Raw genomic sequence first — 20,052 nt, 5'->3', positions numbered from 1 at the left:
TTCATTTTCTTCACACCTTCCCTCCTTCATTCCTTCAAAAACCTCTCTAGTTTCATAACTTTTCTCTCAACATGTCTTCCTCCCAAGGTGATAAGAAAGATTCCGACGTCGAGATGGGTGAGGCCACTTCTCCGGCTCTGATTCCAACTTCTCCAGCGGAAGTGCCGGCTTGTGTTGCCGGTCATCTTTCTTTCCGAGAGAAACTAGTTCGTCGTCAAGCCGAGAAAGAACTAGCTCAAACTGGCTCCGAGTTTCCGTCTTCTTCCGCGCAGGTCGTTGCCCCGTGTCATGGGACCGACGTCGCGGCTCCTCTCCCGCAAGGCTCACGGACCTTCTTACCTGATCCGACCCAAAGCCTGGATCCATACCACAGAGTAAGGCCCAAGACCAAACCGGATTGCCTTGCAACCAATCAGACCTTGCGATAAAACACTCTGGTTAAACTAACCGTCCGTCCGTTCGACTATGCAGCCGCGGACTGTCCACTTGGTTCGGCCTAAGCCTTGAACCAATGGCACCGTTTGGAACTCACACCCTTTGGGAACTAGTACCCTTTGGACACACGTGCCTCTTGGCAACTCATGACCCTTGGCAACTCACACCCATTCAGATGTTCCAACCGTTCGACCTAACTGTCCTTATGGACTGTCTGGTCCGTACGTGTGTCCGGCCTATGGCCAAAGGACCACGCCTTAACCTACATAAGTCATGAACCATTGTGACTGTTCAGGTAAGGGTTGCAACCGTCCAGAACAGAACAGAACCGCCTCTATTCAATCGGATCATCTGAGGCCAGTTTAGACCATGTGCGCGCCTAACTCGACGGTTATGGACCGCGACCGCATTACTCAACCAGAACCACGGTTAAAACCAATCCCAACATATCCACAAGGCCACGCCAATGTACAGAAGGAGTAGAAGAAGAATTGTATGAAAAGAATAAGAAGAATGGGACACAATCCAAACGCCCATGGCTAGACCGGTTCGGACTGTCCGATGGTCTTAGCCGATGAGTCGGTGGTTACCCCACTGACCCTATCTGACTGAACCACGGCTTTGGAGTCCTTCTCCAGACCTTTCTCTATGCCTTGGGTATTCATAACCACACGGCCTCCTCTCTCCTAAACCGTTCTCCTTGCCAGAGATACAAAACCACCACGACCGGCCCTTTTCCGGCCGATCTCTTGGTCGGGACTCTCTCTTTCTCTCTTTCTTTCTCTCTACGTTTTTCTCTGAGTATTTTACTATGGAATTGGATAATGAAATCGACAGGAGAGACCCCATATTTATAGAAAACGAGGGGGTAAGTCTTGCCCCACGAACAGGCACAACTTGCTAGCGAATGGGCACCATCGGCCAAGGGTTGTCCCCTTTCGGCCACTTGCATCCCTTCGCCCTTTCTGATTGGGTTTGCGGTCACAAGCCCAACCCATGCCCCAAGCCTCTTGGACTTAGCCCACGGCCTTGCCCAAAGACCCAACAGCCCATGGCCTCATGGCCGGACCTCACAGCCCGCCACTGACCCGGACCCGGACCATCGGCCTAAAACCCGAACAGTCCGTCTAGCTGAGATGAGCTGACTCCCAGCTGCCTCAGCTGAGTGAGCTAGTAGTCCAGCTAGTGTAGCTGACTTAGTAGTGGCTGAGCTGGAGTGAACTCAACCTAGCTTCGTTAAGCTGGTCGAGCTACTTCTCTATCTCGTCCAGCTACCGTCTTACTCGTCTTAGCTGTCTCTTTTCTCTTATAAGGTTAAGTTAAAGATTCCTTGTGTCCTCGAACCATGGCCGTCCCGACAATCCTTTCCAGGATTGGGGGCGTGACAGTTCCTAGGCATCAAAACCGAGGTGATGTCAATCCTTTTGGTAGAAATGAAAGAACCAATGATGGCTTGAGTGGTTTGAAATTGAAAATTCCAAGTTTTGATGGCAAAAATGATCCGGATGCTTTTCTTGAATGGGAAAGAAAAATTAAACTTGTGTTTGATTGTCAAAATTTTTCTGATATTAAAAAGGTTAGACTTGCTGCTGCTGAGTTAACTGGCTATGCTATTAACTGGTATGATCGAGTTGTGACTAGCAGGAGGAGAGCAGGTGAGGCGCCAGTTGATACATGGGATGAGCTTTCCATGCTGATGCAAAGACGCTTTGTTCCCCACCATTACCACTGTGGGAACCGAAATTCACACTGTCGATTTCCGTTTAAATAAGGAAACTAAGAAAACCCTAGTTTCCCAGAGGACCCGGATATCTGTTAATTACCACACGTCAAGCAATCAGAACATGAGAATAACAACGATAAAAATAAGAAATCGAAAAGAGAGCAAAGTAGATCTTATTCCGAATCTGCGTATGAGCGTTACAACAAGGTATAAGCCTGGGCTCGAGAGCTGTCGGCGAGATTCCTAGTTCTAGCAACCCTAAGACGGCTAAACCTAATTGAGTCGCAGCTCGAAATAACAAAAACGGAAAATTGCCTAAATTGCTCTAAGTGCTAAGTTTTCTCTGAAAAAGTTCTCCCCTCTGCTCCTCGCCTAGGACTCCTTATATACTAGCTCCAAGGTCGGTTTACGCTTTTACTCTTCTGCCCTTAAGCCGTCATAGCATAAAAATGGAGATATTCTATTTTTCCCGATCTTCATAATTATCTTCAAAACTTCCGTATTTATCCGCGGAAACTTGACATTTATCCTTCCTTGTGGGCCAAGCGTAAACCATGCTGTGGTTTACGGGCTTTTGGTTAGGAAAATCGTAGGATGGGCTTCAAATCGTGTTTTAGGTCCCTTTGGGCCATCTTCCGACTCGACACGTTTACTACGAGTTTTCCGCGGTTTCTAATCCGCAAAGTTTGATCGATGAATTAGAATAGCGGGAATCATGGACTGAGCTTGCTACGGTCTTCGGAAGATAGCTGTTGCAGGCTGGGAAGCTGGGTCGATGAGATGGATGGGCGATGGGTCGATCTTATCGGTAAGGAAGAAGACCAGATGGAAAGATGGTGAAGATGGCCGACTTGCTATTCCTTTTAATCCAATCTAACCTGGAAACAATGAAGAACAATGAGTTTATGAATAATTAAAATAAGAATAGAAACTAAAAGATAAAGGGATGGAATGGTTTATGGATAGATGATTGAAGATGGATGATGGATAGATGATGTTGGATAGATTATGATTGACTCTCTCAATCCGTGGGTGCTGATTGACTCTCTCAATCTGTGTCTCAAGGCTCCTGTATCACACAAAGAACCTATGAACCACGAACTCAATAGCTTTCTAATGTATCTCACACTTAGAAACTAAAGAACAGATTTTTATGCAAAGAAATTCTTTGATAAAAGATAAACTGAATATTATTTCTTAAAGATTGAAAGGTGAATCTAAAGTATACAAATGGGTCTGCTTATATAGAGCATGACCTCAGACAGAGACCAAACGGTCACAAAAAAGAAAGGAAACAAAAACTAAACAAGGAAACCGATAAACTAGCCGTTAGGAGAATTTCTTGGTTCCAATGGCTTTCTTCAAGGGATTTGATTCTGGTTTTGTATCTGGACGGTTTGAGGCTGTAAGTGAGCTTCTTGGGAACTTCTTTACTGAAGAAATATGTATAGAAGTCGTACCAATCTTGATGGTAAAAGAGCTGTTGAGAATTGATGGCTTTTGACTCCAAAAATGGCAAGTATGGTCTTGTTTGATTCTGAATAATCTGATGGATGCTGGTGCATTGTAAGAACGTCTCTGACTCTCCTGGAAGTTTGGATTGGTCTCCTGAATGGTTAGATGTCTCTCCTGGTCGCCAATGTCTGGTTTGCAATTGATTGAACCGGTCAGCTTCCAAATAAGGCAAGTGCAGAACTGGTTTGTCCGGTTTTGAGAAATTGATCATAACTCCATATTGCCGTGGACTTTTCTTCCCATTCTTGGCTTGTTGGAAAGATAAGAGATCCTTCTTGATGTCCAAGCTTTGGTTTGGGTCGGAACGCTTCTTTTTTGGGCTTGAAACAACATCTAAACTCGGATACTCGCAGATGGACGGGATGGAGAACCTCCGGTTTGTAAAATTCATATCTTCCTGGTCCGAGTATCTTTGATGATGATTCCAATTGGGATTGACTCCTTGTTGATCGTAGAATGCAGGAAAATTAGTTTCATGGACAATGTCCTCCTGGTTGGTGACATACGCCGTTTTGATTGAACACATATCCTGGTGAGTCTTTGGATTAGCTGTTTGGTGCAACTGGTTGGCTTCTAGTTCAGGTACTGATTTGATGACCGCATCATACCCTCTCACTTGAAAAAGTTTCGACCTCGAAACTGGATAATCTTGGTATTTGATGGGTTTGATCTTTGATGGCACATCTGGTGGCTCTTCTTTGAGTAGGAACGACAAGGCTACTCCTCTGTTTTGGTCTGGCACTCTGCTGGGTGGTGTCTTATCTTCTGGAACGTCTAGGATCAAGAGGTTGCTGATGACAACTTCTTTATTTCTTTTGGCATGTAAACACTTTGTGATCTCCTTGCGTTGATCATCAATGTGATGCTTAGCCTCTGCCCCTGAAATAAATTCAACACTTTTGGCAGGAAACAAGTGGATTATATCTGGGTTTGAAAATTTATAAATAAGACAAGTAAAGTTCAGATTTCCCCAAATGGTTTTAGCTAGTTGAAGGATGTTTTTCTCTTTGGCAGCTTGTTTGCTTTTGATGCTTCTTGCGTCTCCTTCAACGTTTTGTGGACAAGTCAGGTGCTGTCCCTGTTTCTCTTCCATCCTTTTACCATGGCTTGGTCGTCCATCACCTTGTCTTATCCCTGGATCAAAACTCTTTGGCAAAGACAAGTGCTTAAATCTAGAATTTGAAAGTTTTAATGGAACAAGACTATCAGTTCTTTTATTTAAATCAAGTGATGTACCTAATATCAGAACTGGTGTCCTTTGTCCTTGGGCCGTGCACTTCTTCTGAGTTCCTAAACCTGTCTCAAAATCCTTTGGGAAAGACAAGTGCATCAATGTTGTCAAGGAGTAAGAAAGAACACACTGATCTAAAGTAAAACTTACTTTGAGTTTTGGTTCTAGAAAAATCAATGGTTCTGGTTTTATCTTCCAATTGTGGAGTGGCTCAGGAATGATCTCATGACCTTGGACTTCTCTTGGAGTGGCCTCAGAAAGTCTGGTACATTCAGTCGTGGCCTCACTTTCTTGTGGTCCACTCTTTCTTGTATAACTTTGGCTTGGATTCTGCCTCCATTTGTTGGAAATATTATCCCCATTATTCTTTTGGATCCTATGTTCCAAACTTGGGCTTCCTGTACCATGAACACACAAATTAGCTTTACTAATTATATCTTGATGTTGGATCATACCTGGTGTAGTGCTGGTCGGATTGGGCAGTATGGATGCCTCGGAATTGATCTCCTTAAGGAACATGTGTTTCCTTATGTCTTGAGCTTTATTCTGGTCCATCTCAATAATTTCTCCTGGTGGTTCTTCTTCAATGGACTCATGCTCCTTAGGACCTGTATTAACACTTTTTGGCATAGACAAGTGCATTATACAAGCATTGGAAACCAACAAATCAGACTGAATTAAACTATCACTTATTTTTGATATTTCAGTTTTCTCTCCTAGTGATGTTTCTTTCAATTTCTTAGATGGACAAACAGCAGCAAAGTGTCCACGTCTATGACATCTATAACATGTCTGATCTTTTAAATTTTTAGAGTTAGAGGACTTACCTTGGCTTCTTATGTTCTCTTGTTGGTTGGAAGTTTCTTTGGACCTTTGACATACTTCTTGTATCCCTTGTGATTCCATCAAAAGTGTAGGGATGGGTCTCTCTTGAAACGTCTCTGTTTGGGACGACCTCATAGCTCCTTTGTGAAGTGTAGGGACACTTGATGTCACCTTCTTGGGCTTAAGGCCGTGAGCACTCATAGGCATAGAAGAAGATTCTGGTTTTAAGCTAGACACCTCTTTCCTTGATGTTGCTTGGTGATGGTGCTTTGATGTGGTGCTTGTCCAGCCTTGATACTTCTTGCCTGGAGAAATTTTCTCAACCTCCTCTGCCTTATTTGAAGTGGACAATGACTTCCTTGGATCAGGACAGTGGGCGTGACTCTTATCAGCAGCTGGTCTTGCCTTTGGTGTTGACATTGAACTCCACCGATTTTCTTGGTACATAGACCTTGTGAGAACTTTGTTGCTGGCCCTGAGCTTCCTTACAAACTCCTTATACATGCGTGCCTTAAGATCTCCCCAATTGAGTACTGGATTAGAGTAGTAGGTCTGGGCATCTTCTTGTTCCCACCAAGTGTAAGCTTTTCCAATAAGCATATCAAGGGCATATGATAGCTTATCTTCCTTTGGGATGTTCTTTGCTCGCAGCCACTGCTTCATATCATCCTCCCATCTTAAATAGACTCCAGGGTCCATGCTAGAACCTGAAAAGACTAGATAATCAGGTGTGTTCCCACGTTCTGTTCTGGATTGCTTCTTTGTGGCAGCTGGTGTTGATTGTGCTTTTCTAGCTGTTGTGGATTTGGATCGGCCTGGTACTTTGTATGGAGTAACTCCATAGCTGGCTGGCATCAGTGATTTCTTGAGAGGATTGCAAGCCTGGGTAGGATGTGGATCACATTCATCTTCCTCTCCCATACTGATTTCAGAATCAGTGTCAATGCTCCATGATTTGTTTTCTCGGCAACCTCCTTTCTTGTAAAATCTTGTGTTGCCTTGAGAGTGGTCTGGTGGTTTAGGTTCAGGACTTTCTTCACCAGGGTCGTCTCCATACTCTGAACTAGAGTATTCATCAGCAGAACACGATCTTTCACAGCCATCCTCCTTACTGGACCATGCTTGGTCGGTTTCATCGATATCGGAACATTGGCTTGAATCAACAGAGTCTTCTTCTTCTGAGTAATACTCCATGGCGTCTCTTCTGTCTTTTCTTAATGTTTACCTTGCACAAACAGATAAAAGAAGAATCAATTCGTGGCTAGACAAACAAAGGAAAGAATAAAGAGCAAAATGGAAACTTATTAATTTTTTTTTTTTTTTCGAAAAGTTTGAAAACAAGAATGGAAAATTCCTTCTTCTTTTTTTTTATAAAATATATCAGAAGCAGCACGAAATATATTTAAAATAAACAAAGAAACAAGTTTTTATTTTGGTTTTCAGATTAATGGAAACACAGAACACTTTTTTTTTTTAATGCAAATAAATCGAAAAAGGAAACTAGGAAATGAACTAATGCAAAAAAAGACTAAATGGTTTTTTTATATATATATATATTTAAATGCACAATATAACTACTATATGGTATGCACAAAATGAGCATGAAACAATATATGAGATTTGTTTTTTTTTTTAATTTAAATGATGCAACATAAATGAGAAAAATTCAAAATGAGAGATTTTATGGTATGCAAAATTAAATATGGAAAAGGGAGCTGGGGGAAATGAATGCAAACAACTAGACTAATATGTTAAAGGAATTTCGTGGATCAAACTAACAAAACTCTTTCTCTTTTTAATTTTCTTTTCTCAAGAACACAAAATGCAAAAATTCAAACTTGAAGCAAATAACATTTTTTTTGGTCTTTTATTTTTTTTTTTATAAATGAAAACTAGCAAGGAATGAAAAGAACATAGATAGATATGGATTGATATCACCTGATATTGGAGCTTTAAGCTCTGATACCAAATGTTGCAGGCTGGGAAGCTGGGTCGATGAGATGGATGGGCGATGGGTCGATCTTATCGGTAAGGAAGAAGACCAGATGGAAAGATGGTGAAGATGGCCGACTTGCTATTCCTTTTAATCCAATCTAACCTGGAAACAATGAAGAACAATGAGTTTATGAATAATTAAAATAAGAATAGAAACTAAAAGATAAAGGGATGGAATGGTTTATGGATAGATGATTGAAGATGGATGATGGATAGATGATGTTGGATAGATTATGATTGACTCTCTCAATCCGTGGGTGCTGATTGACTCTCTCAATCTGTGTCTCAAGGCTCCTGTATCACACAAAGAACCTATGAACCACGAACTCAATAGCTTTCTAATGTATCTCACACTTAGAAACTAAAGAACAGATTTTTATGCAAAGAAATTCTTTGATAAAAGATAAACTGAATATTATTTCTTAAAGATTGAAAGGTGAATCTAAAGTATACAAATGGGTCTGCTTATATAGAGCATGACCTCAGACAGAGACCAAACGGTCACAAAAAAGAAAGGAAACAAAAACTAAACAAGGAAACCGATAAACTAGCCGTTAGGAGAATTTCTTGGTTCCAATGGCTTTCTTCAAGGGATTTGATTCTGGTTTTGTATCTGGACGGTTTGAGGCTGTAAGTGAGCTTCTTGGGAACTTCTTTACTGAATAAATATGTATAGAAGTCGTACCAATCTTGATGGTAAAAGAGCTGTTGAGAATTGATGGCTTTTGACTCCAAAAATGGCAAGTATGGTCTTGTTTGATTCTGAATAATCTGATGGATGCTGGTGCATTGTAAGAACGTCTCTGACTCTCCTGGAAGTTTGGATTTGTCTCCTGAATGGTTAGATGTCTCTCCTGGTCGCCAATGTCTGGTTTGCAATTGATTGAACCGGTCAGCTTCCAAATAAGGCAAGTGCAGAACTGGTTTGTCCGGTTTTGAGAAATTGATCATAACTCCATATTGCCGTGGACTTTTCTTCCCATTCTTGGCTTGTTGGAAAGATAAGAGATCCTTCTTGATGTCCAAGCTTTGGTTTGGGTCGGAACGCTTCTTTTTTGGGCTTGAAACAACATCTAAACTCGGATACTCGCAGATGGACGGGATGGAGAACCTCCGGTTTGTAAAATTTATATCTTCCTGGTCCGAGTATCTTTGATGATGATTCCAATTGGGATTGACTCCTTGTTGATCGTAGAATGCAGGAAAATTAGTTTCATGGACAATGTCCTCCTGGTTGGTGACATACGCCGTTTTGATTGAACACATATCCTGGTGAGTCTTTGGATTAGCTGTTTGGTGCAACTGGTTGGCTTCTAGTTCAGGTACTGATTTGATGACCGCATCAATAGCATTCGAAGGTTTGACGAGAATGCATGGACTGGTGTCGTATCGATGTTCGGAAAGGTTTAATCGCTACACAGCGACCGAACTTTGGCTCGAGCCCGGTCGCTACGTAGCGACCGAGTGAGACGAGTGCTCGGTCGCTACGTAGCGACCGAGCTTTGGCTTGAGCTCGGTCGCTATGTAGCGACCGAGCTTGGCTGAGCTCGGTCGCTACGTAGCGACCGAGCGGGACGATCGCTCGGTCGCTACGTAGCGACCGAGCGGGACGATCGCTCGGTCGCTACGTAGCGACCGAGCTTTGGCTCGAGCTCGGTCGCTACATAGCGACCGAGCGGGACGATCGCTCGGTCGCTACGTATCGACCGAGCTTGGCCGAGCTCGGTCGCTACATAGCGACCGAGCGGGACGATCGCTCGGTCGCTACGTAGCGACCTGTTTTGAGCTTTTCGTCGGACATCTCGATTCTTTCTTCCGTAAAGCTTTTTCGTAAGAAAGAGTCTATTTCGAAAAATACTCTTCGGAGAAATTCTTATTTTCCTCCTCGGACGTTTTGAATGTTAAATTTGTCGTAACCGTTTTTGACCCCAACAGTTAGCCCCCCAGCCCGTTAGAGTTGTGACTCTAGCGGGCGGATAGATGACTTTGACAAGGTTAAGTGTATTGGACGAAATTTACATTTAAAATTCCGGGGAAAAAAGTTGTCGAGACGACATTCCGAACCCATACTTCTATAAGTAGTGAGCTCTTGTCATTCATTTTCTTCACACCTTCCCTCCTTCATTCCTTCAAAAACCTCTCTAGTTTCATAACTTTTCTCTCAACATGTCTTCCTCCCAAGGTGATAAGAAAGATTCCGACGTCGAGATGGGTGAGGCCACTTCTCCGGCTCTGATTCCAACTTCTCCAGCGGAAGTGCCGGCTTGTGTTGCCGGTCATCTTTCTTTCCGAGAGAAACTAGTTCGTCGTCAAGCCGAGAAAGAACTAGCTCAAACTGGCTCCGAGTTTCCGTCTTCTTCCGCGCAGGTCGTTGCCCCGTGTCATGGGACCGACGTCGCGGCTCCTCTCCCGCAAGTCCTACCTGCGGGATCTTCCACGACTCCGATCCTCGTCGAGGACAAAGAGAAAGCTGCTGACTCTATGCCTCCGCCTCCAGCCAGAAAAGAAATCGTTCTGGCATTGCGTGCTCCTAGCGCTGTCCTGGCTACTCAGCCTAAGAGTCGGAGGAGGAAACTTGCCAAGAGCGGTGACGGGGAGACTTTGCAGCGAGGTGGGTCGAGCCTAAACTCGGGACTTCACGGAAAGGTTTGTTTCTTTTTTGAATTCTCGATCGTCTTTCGTGCATTCTTTTCAGGGACTTAGTCTAACCAGTTTTTACCGTTCGCAGTTCATATCGTTGATTCCAACTTCTTGGAGGCCGAAGAGGCCCGGTTGTCCGGCTGCAAGGGAGATATGGCGGCCGAGGATGGAGATTTCGATCTTATCCTGCCCGACCTGAAATCCGCGTGCTTCCTTCCGACATGTTCAGAAGACCCAGAGGGGAAAGACCCGATGGTCGGAGAGAACGGAAGTGACGCGGCTCCAGGCTCGGACGAGGCAGCGGGTGAAGAGGGGGCGTAAGTTCTGAGGGTGACTTTGGTTAGATCTCTTGCGAGAAATTTTTTTCATGTTTTTATGTTTCGGCCTTGAATGGCCTTGTTTGTATTTCGGGACTGGCCGTGTGTGGCTTTGAATCCCTGCTGCTCCGCGGCTTTCTTTTTATGGTATGATAATCGGATAACTCTTTTTATAAATTTGTGAATAGTGGGGAGGAAGGTGATGAGTTGTCGTCTCATATCCTTCTTCGATTGTGAAATGTTTTATTCGAGACCTGTTTCGAGAGTTCTTCCGCGAGATGTGAACTCTGCGGGGGTGCTGAAGGTATCGAACGTAAACATAGAGGCGTGGTTTAAGAATCTCCTATCTTTCGATATCATGCCTTTGAGATGTTAGAGACCAGTGCGCTGGGTTTAGGGCAAGACCTAGGTTTACTTTCGGTTTAAGGATTGTGCGGTGACTAACCGGCTATCGTTTTTCCTGTCGCGATTTCTTCCTGATTCGTATCGATGTAAAGTCCGCCGAAAAGTTCTCGGCTTATATGACTTGTTTGATACGAATCGAGCATCTCTCCGGAGACCGGAAGTGCTAGACCAAAATTTCGGATTTCTTTTATAGCGCTATTATCCTTGTGTCGGATGTAAGAGAGTCATCTCCGTGATATGTCTATGTCTGTTTAGGACGTTTGTGAGTTCGATGTGATCAGCATCGGACTTGGTGGCGTGTGCCGTTATTTTGATTATTTTGCGCATAATAAATGTTAATGTGTGCATGTATGTGTCTTTTTGCGGAGATTTCGTTTGCTCGGAAGAAACCAACTTTGAGGCATTTTTTGCGATGTCTCGCGATGCTAAAGGTTGATTCTCCCAAGCGGCCGACTTATTTCCGAAGACCTCGTTGCGATTTCGCGGGTGAGGATGTTTTGATAAGTCGAAAACACCAAAAGTGTGGTAAGAAATTTTTCGATTTTTTGGGAGTATACGAGTATACGTACCCACTCCCCCCCTTTTTTAATGAGGGGGGACAGCTGAATTTGCCTTTCGGCAAACTGCCTACGTACTCCTTGCGGAGATCAAGCCGTCTCGTAGTTCAGTGATTGCGAGTTGGTTTGTTTAGTGATAGTATTTTTTGAGATGCATCGCATTCCAGGTTCTAGGGATTTTTATGCCCTGCATGTTGGCTATTTCGTAAGAACCTGGGCGGACGACTTTTTCGATTTTATAGGGACCTTCCCAGTTTGCTCCGAGTTTTCCCGCGTTTCGTTCAGCGGTGTTTTGGAAGACTTTGCGAAGGACAGATCTCCCTGATTGAACCTACGATTCCGTACGTTGGAATTATAGTATCTCGCAGCGGCGTGCTGGTAGTTTTGAATTCGGATGAGCGCTCGATCCCGGCGTTCGTTAATGAGGTCGAGGTCGTCCAAGAGCATAGCATTGTTGAGTTCCTCTCGTTCAGGTAAGAACCTTCTTCGAACACCGGGAAATTCTACTTCTGCGGGAATCATGCACTCCGTGCCGTATACCAGGGCGAAGGGAGTTTCTCCCGTTGCTCGCCTTGGGGTGGTACGGTGAGACCAGAGGACTCCCTCGAGTTCGTCGGCCCATCTACCTTTTTTGGCCTCCAAGCGTTTCTTCAGTCCGTCGAGAATGGTCTTGTTGATTGTTTCAGCCTGTCCGTTGCACTGCGGATATCTGGGAGTTGACTTGTTGAGTCGTATCTTCCACTTTTCGCAGAATGCCTCGAATCGGGTGGAAATGAATTGAGACCCGTTATCGGTTCCGATTTCGTAAGGAACTCCATGCCTACAGATGATGTTTCTCCATACGAAATTCTCGACTTGGACGTCTTTTATACTTGCGTACGAGTCCGCCTTTACCCATTTTGAGAAAAAATCGGTAAGGACTAGAAGGAAGCGCTTTTGCTTTGAATTATGCAGAGGTCCGACAATATCCATGGCCCAGCGCATAAAGGGATAAGGCGATGTGATGGAGGAAAGAACTTCGGCCGGTTGTCGGATAGTTGGCGCATGCCGTTGGCATTTTTCGCATTTTCGTGCGAATTTCTCGCAATCTCCAATCATTGTTGGCCAATATTATCCGTGGCGTTTGATTTTCACGGCTAGTGATCTTCCGCCGGAATGGTTGCCGCATGAGCCGAAATGTATTTCCTCCATTACTTTCCTCGCCTTTTCTCCTTCCAGGCACGTCAGGAGTGGTCCGGAGAATCTCCATTTGTAGATTTCACCGTCCACTGTCACGTAGCGTGCGGCCTGTGTTCGGATCTTGCGAGCTGCCCATTTTTTGGCGGGCAGTTGCCCGTCGATAATGTAGTCTCGAATCGCCTGAAGCCATGGGGTATCACAGCCGTAATCAGATTGCTCTGATGGTGGTGGTACCGTAATTTCTTCTTCCTCGTCGTCTTGACCCTCTATGAGATTGACAACGACTGGTGGTCCGATACTCGGATGTTCGATGAATTCGACCGGAATTACCCTTTTGAGTCCTGGATCGGAACTTGATGCTAAGGCCGCGAGGGCGTCCGCCTGGACATTCTCGGAACAGGGGATCCGGGTAAGGGCGAAGCAGTCGAAGTCTTGAGCTAGACCCTGGACCAGTTTGAGGTACGCGTCCATCCGTTCGTCTCTGGCTTCATACTCTCCGCTGAATTGACTGGCCACTAACTGGGAGTCGCAGTAGGCGTGGAGATTGCGTATTTTTAAGCCATGAGCGAAACGTAGACCTGCGATTAACGCTTCGTATTCGGCCTCGTTGTTTGAGGCATGGAATTCCAGCCTGAACGATTGTTCCAAGATCTCGCTCGTTGGAGATGTGAGACGGATCCCGATACCCGATCCTTGCTTGGATGAGGATCCGTCGACGTGGAGGAGCCAGGTGGAATTTGGTTCCTCATTGGTTATTGCTCCCGTTGGAAGTTCGACCAGGAAGTCTGCGAGCACTTGTGATTTTGCGCTCGTCCTTGGTCGGTATTCGATGTCATACTCGCTCAACTCGACCGCCCACTTAGCCAATCGTCCTGATTGACTTGGGCTATGCAAAATTGTCCGTAAGGGAAAAGTCGTGAGGATGACAATCGTGTGGGATTGAGAATATTTTTCGGCGATGTTTCGGGCCGATGTTACGACCGCGCATGCCAATTTTTCCATCAACGGATATCTAGATTCGGCATCCAGCAAGGTTTTGCTTATGTAGAAAATAGGTTTCTGCTCTCCGCGTTCTTCCCTGATCAGGACTCCGCTTACGGCCGTTGCCGACACCGCGATGTACAAGAATAAAGGCTCCCCTTCCACGGGTTTTGCGAGGACTGGAGGAGTAGCTAAATAACGCTTCAGCTGTTGGAAGGCGTTTTCGCACTCTTCCGACCATTCGAATTTTTTATTTCCTCGCAGGACGTCGTAGAAGGGCAGGCACTTATCTGTTGATCGTGAAATAAATCGGTTAAGTGCTGCGATTCTGCCGGTCAGTCTTTGGACCTCCCGCTTGTTCTTTGGTGAAGCCATCTCGATTAGTGCGTTGATCTGTTTTGGATTTGCTTCGATGCCGCGGTTGGTGACCAAGTAGCCGAGGAATTCTCCTGATGCCACGGCGAATCTACATTTCGTCGGGTTGAGCTTCATGTTGTGGGAGTTTAGTTGTGCAAAGCATTCTTCGAGATGTGACACGTGATCTCTTGCTTTGAGGGATTTGACGAGCATGTCGTCGATATAAACTTCCATCGTTTTTCTGAGTTGTTTGGAGAACATTCGGTTCACGAGTCGTTGGTAAGTTGCTCCAGCGTTTTTGAGGCCGAAGGGCATTACCTTATAGCAATAAGTTCCGCGATCAGTAATGAACGCAGTCTTCTCACGATCGTCGGGATTCATCCTAATTTGATTATAACCTGAGAAGGCATCCATGAAGGATAAGAGTTCGTTGCCCGCTGTTGCTTCTACCAATCGATCGATATGTGGTAGAGGGAAGCTATCCTTTGGACATGCCTTGTTTAGGTCGGTAAAATCTACGCAAACTCGCCACTTCCCGTTTTTCTTTTTGACTACTACGGGGTTGGCGAGCCAGTCCGGGTATCTTACTTCCGTTATCGACCCAACTTTAAGCAATTTTTCGACCTCATCGTTTACTGCGGCAGCACGTTCGGGTCCCAGCTTCCGTCTTTTCTGTTTGACGGGTTTGAACGTTGGGTCGATATTCAGCTCGTGACATGTTATGTTAATGTCGATTCCTGGCATATCTTCCGCAGCCCATGCGAAAGTATTAAGGTTCTTTTTAAGACAGGTTATGAGTTCTGTCCTTAAAGGCTCGTGGAGATTGGCTCCAACCTCGACGCAGCGTTCTGGGAAGGCTTCGTCGAGACAGATCGTTACCACGGGTTCACATGTTGGCTCGCGTTTTTCATCTAGAGCTGCGATGATACGAGATTGCCAGAAGAATTCCGCTGAATCCTGACTTCGCGTATCTTTGCTGGAGGTCTTTTTCTCCGCTTTCTTAGGAGTAATTTCGAGGATCGGTCTCTTTCGTTTTAGTTCCGCGGCGAAACAAACCTGCGAAACTCTTGGATTTCCCCAGATTACCTCGACTCCGTTAGGGGTCGGGAACTTGAGACAAAGATGGTAGGTTGATGGGATTGCGCGCATGGTGTTCAGCCATGGCGTCCCCATGATAACGTTGTAAGATGCGGGGCGGTCAACGACTAGAAACTCTGTGATGTTCGTCACGGTTCCGGCTTTGACAGCGAGTCTAATCGATCCATAGGCCATGGTCGTTTCCCCCGAAAGTCCTAGCAGTGGGCTTGGGTATTTCGCGAACTCGGATTGACTGATCCCCATCTTTTCAAGAGTGTCTTTGAAGATGATATCGGCCGAGCTTCCGGTATCGATTAGTACTCTAGCGACGTCGATATCTCGAATCGTCAACTCGATAACAAGGAGATCGTTTCGAGGTTTGGCTCGATAGATCGTTTCTCCCCCCTTGAATGAGATGACGTTCGCGCACGTCGAATCTCGCATATCGTTCCTGATCGTTGAGTGGCTTTTGCGGGTTAGATTGATCCGTAAGTCCCCCTCCTTCTAGCGCCAAACTGTGGGAACCGAAATTCACACTGTCGATTTCCGTTTAAATAAGGAAACTAAGAAAACCCTAGTTTCCCAGAGGACCCGGATATCTGTTAATTACCACACGTCAAGCAATCAGAACACGAGAATAACAACGATAAAAATAAGAAATCGAAAAGAGAGCAAAGTAGATCTTATTCCGAATCTGCGTATGAGCGTTACAACAAGGTATAAGCCTGGGCTCGAGAGCTGTCGGCGAGATTCCTAGTTCTAGCAACCCTAAGACGGCTAAACCTAATTGAGTCGCAGCTCGAAATAACAAAAACGGAAAATTGCCTAAATTGCTCTAAGTGCTAAGTTTTCTCTGAAAAAGTTCTCCCCTCTGCTCCTCGCCTAGGACTCCTTATATACTAGCTCCAAGGTCGGTTTACGCTTTTACTCTTCTGCCCTTAAGCCGTCATAGCATAAAAATGGAGATATTCCATTTTTCCCGATCTTCATAATTATCTTCAAAACTTCCGTATTTATCCGCGGAAACTTGACATTTATCCTTCCTTGTGGGCCAAGCGTAAACCATGCTGTGGTTTACGGGCTTTTGGTTAGGAAAATCGTAGGATGGGCTTCGAATCGTGTTTTAGGTCCCTTTGGGCCGTCTTCCGACTCGACACGTTTACTACGAGTTTTCCGCGGTTTCTAATCCGCGAAGTTTGATCGATGAATTAGAATAGCGGAAAACATGGACTGAGCTTGCTACGGTCTTCGGGAGATAGCATTCGAAGGTTTGACGAGAATGCATGGACTGGTGTCATATCGATGTTCGGAAAGGTTCAATCGCTACACAGCGACCGAAATTTGGCTCGAGCCCGGTCGCTACGTAGCGACCGAGTGAGACGAGTGCTCGGTCGCTACGTAGCGACCGAGCTTTGGCTTGAGCTCGGTCGCTACGTAGCGACCGAGCGGGACGATCGCTCGGTCGCTACGTAGCGACCGAGCGGGACGATCGCTACGTAGCGACCGAGCTTGGCTGAGCTCGGTCGCTACGTAGCGACCGAGCGGGACGATCGCTCGGTCGCTACGTAGCGATCGAGCTTGGCTGAGCTTGGTCGCTACGTAGCGACCGAGCGGGACGATCGCTCGGTCGCTACGTAGCGACCGAGCTTTGGCTCGAGCTCGGTCGCTACGTAGCGACCGAGAGGGACGATCGCTCGGTCGCTACGTAGCGACCGAGCGGGACGATCGCTCGGTCGCTACGTAGCGACCGAGCTTTGGTTCGAGCTCGGTCGCTACGTAGCGACCTGTTTCGAGCTTTTCGTCGGACATCTCGATTCTTTCTTCCGTAAAGCTTTTTCGTAAGAAAGAGTCTATTTCGAAAAATACTCTTCGGAGAAATTCTTATTTTCCTCCTCGGACGTTTTGAATGTTAAATTTGTCGTAACCGTTTTTGACCCCAACAACCACCGAGATCTACACCGTAAACTCAGGCGTTTGCTTCAAGGTTCTAATTCAGTTGAGGACTATCACCAGGAGATGGAGACCTTGATGATCAAAGCTGATGTAGAAGAGCCCTTAGACGCCACCATGGCCAGATTTCTTACCGGGCTCAACCGGGACATACAAGACCGGATGGAGCTGGAAGACTATGACAGCATGGAGCAGATGCTACACAAGGCTGTGCTGATCGAGCAACAAGTCAAGAGAAAGGGTCTCACTAAACCGACCTTTGCTTCTAAACCGACCTTTGCTTCCAAGCCAAACTATCAAGAGAAGGGTAAGTCTTCTTCCACAACAAATACAGCTTTTAAGACTAATATCCCTGCTCGTGTTGATAGAGAAAAGAAAGAAGAGCCTACCAAACGAACCAGAGACATCCAATGCTTTAGGTGTCATGGCCTTGGCCACTATGCCAACCGATGTCCAAACCAAAAGGTGATGGTGCTCTTGGAGAATGGAGAAGTCGAATCTGAAGAAGACAAGGAGGATCTCGGACCAGTGTATGATGATGATGATGATGAGGAAGAAGCACTTGACTTCCCGGTTCATGGTCCCCTTCTTGTTACTAGGAGGGTCTTGGACGACACCACTGATCCCATCTTTGATGAGGAGGTCGATGGAGTGATCGATGAGTTTTGCTCGACCTTTGTGGAGAGTTCTGATCCGATCTATGATGAGGATGTTCTTGATGAGCCGAGCCATGGTTCACTACTGGTTACTAGGCGTGCCTTGAGTGTCCAACCAAAATCCAATGACAAAGAACAAAGGGAGAATCTCTTTCACTCTAGATGTCTCATTTCTGATAAAGTTTGTTCTTTAATCATTGATGGAGGTAGTTGCACTAATGTGGCTAGTGACACCCTTGTAAAGAAACTTGGGCTTGTTACTCGGCCTCTTTCTCGTCCTTTCAGGTTGGAGTGGCTCAATGAGGCCGGAGAACAGTATGTGAAGGAGCAAGTCACGGTTCCACTCTCCATTGGCCGATATGAGGATGAGGTTGTGTGCAATGTGCTTCCCATGGATGCTTGCCATGTTCTCTTGGGCCGGCCTTGGCAATTTGACAAGAAGGCAGTGCATGATGGTTTCACAAACCGGCATTCATTTGATCATAAGGGAAAGAAGATCACCTTGGTGCCTTTGTCGCCTTCGGAAGTACATCAAGACCAGGTCCAACTTAAGAAGAACCAAGACCAAGACTCTAAAGCTGATAAACCTGAGACCAGTACCAGAAACTCCAACTTCTTTATCAAAGAAAGTCAGGTAAGGAAGTCTCTTTGCTCTCAAAAGCCATTTCTCTTACTGATTTATAAAGAGTCTCTTTTGGCCTCATCTTCCTCTGACCTTGCACCAGAGATTCCGAGTGAATTTTTAGGTATCTTGCAGGATTATTCTGATGTGTTTCCAGAAGAAAATCCCAAAGGATTGCCACCGGTGAGAGGCATTGAGCATCAGATCGATCTCATCCCGGGCGCCTCTCTACCGAACCGACCAGCGTACCACACCAATCCGGTCGAGACCAAGGAGCTGGAGAAACAGATCAATGACTTGCTTGAGAAGGGATACATCAGAGAGAGTCTCAGTCCCTGTGCCGTGCCTGTTCTACTTGTACCAAAGAAGGATGGCTCCTGGAGGATGTGTGTGGACTGCCGGGCCATAAACAACATCACGGTAAAGTATCGACATCCTATCTCTCGTCTTGATGATATGCTTGATGAACTCCATGGTTCTAAGTACTTTTCTAAGATAGATTTGAGAAGTGGCTATCATCAGATTAGGATGAAAGAAGGTGATGAATGGAAAACGGCCTTTAAAACAAAACTAGGTTTGTATGAGTGGCTTGTCATGCCCTTTGGTCTCACTAATGCACCTAGTACTTTCATGCGCCTAATGAATCATGTCTTGAGGTCTTTTATTGGTCATTTTGTTGTGGTTTACTTTGATGACATTTTTATTTACAGCAAAAGCCTTGATGAGCACAAACAGTATTTGAAATCTGTTCTTGAAGTCCTTAGAAAGGAACGTTTGTTTGCTAACCTTGGAAAGTGTTCTTTTGGCACAGATCATGTGGTCTTTCTAGGTTTTGTTGTAGGTGCAGATGGCTTGAGAGTGGACGAACAGAAGGTCCAAGCAATACGAGACTGGCCCATTCCGACCACCATTGGTGAAGTAAGAAGCTTCCATGGCCTTGCCGGCTTCTATAGGCGATTTGTTCAAAACTTCAGTACCTTGGCCACTCCTCTTACTGAAGTAATCAAGAAGAACGTGGGGTTCAAATGGGGACCAGCTCAGGAAGAAGCATTCGAAATCCTTAAAGGGAAGTTGACTCACGCCCCTTTACTTGTACTTCCAGATTTTTCTAAAGCTTTTGAAATCGAATGTGATGCTTCTGGTGTTGGTATTGGTGCTGTGTTGATGCAGGATGGAAAATCAGTGGCTTATTTCAGTGAGAAGCTTGGAGGAGCCTTGCTCAACTACCACACATACGACCAAGAACTCTATGCCTTGGTGAGGGCCCTTCAAACATGGCAGCACTATCTTTGGCCTAAGGAGTTCATCATCCACACTGATCATCAGTCTCTAAGACACCTTAAGGGTCAGCAGAAGCTCAACAAGAGGCATGCTCGTTGGATGGAGTTCATTGAGACATTCCCTTATGTGATCAAGTACAAACAAGGTAAGGAGAATGTTGTGGCTGATGCATTGTCTCGAAGGTATACTCTTCTCTCAGTCCTTGAAACTAAATTGCTTGGCTTTGAATTTATCAAGGATCTTTATGCTTCTGATCAGGATTTTAAAGAGATTTTTTTAAAATGCTCAAAGGTTGCTTATGGCAAA

At 45.4% G+C, this 20,052-nt stretch overlaps 1 protein-coding gene across 1 annotated transcript; it reads right to left on the bottom strand.

The window, feature by feature from the left end:
* Positions 1-3,330: 3,330 nt before the first annotated feature.
* On the bottom strand, positions 3,331-9,200 carry LOC117131450. The gene is made up of 2 exons (XM_033283581.1): positions 5,055-9,200; positions 3,331-4,982 (listed from the first exon to the last, which is right to left on the bottom strand). The coding sequence occupies exons 1-2, from the start codon at positions 6,921-6,923 to the stop codon at positions 3,435-3,437; spliced, it is 3,417 nt and encodes a 1,138-aa protein (XP_033139472.1). The 5' UTR covers positions 6,924-9,200; the 3' UTR covers positions 3,331-3,434.
* Between the last annotated feature and the right edge of the window lie 10,852 nt (positions 9,201-20,052).

Source organism: Brassica rapa, unplaced genomic scaffold (genome assembly GCF_000309985.2).
Source record: "Brassica rapa cultivar Chiifu-401-42 unplaced genomic scaffold, CAAS_Brap_v3.01 Scaffold0951, whole genome shotgun sequence".
Lineage (NCBI taxonomy): Eukaryota > Viridiplantae > Streptophyta > Magnoliopsida > Brassicales > Brassicaceae > Brassica > Brassica rapa.
Note: the sequence above shows the minus strand (reverse complement) of the source record. Positions and strands in the feature narration are given on the sequence as shown.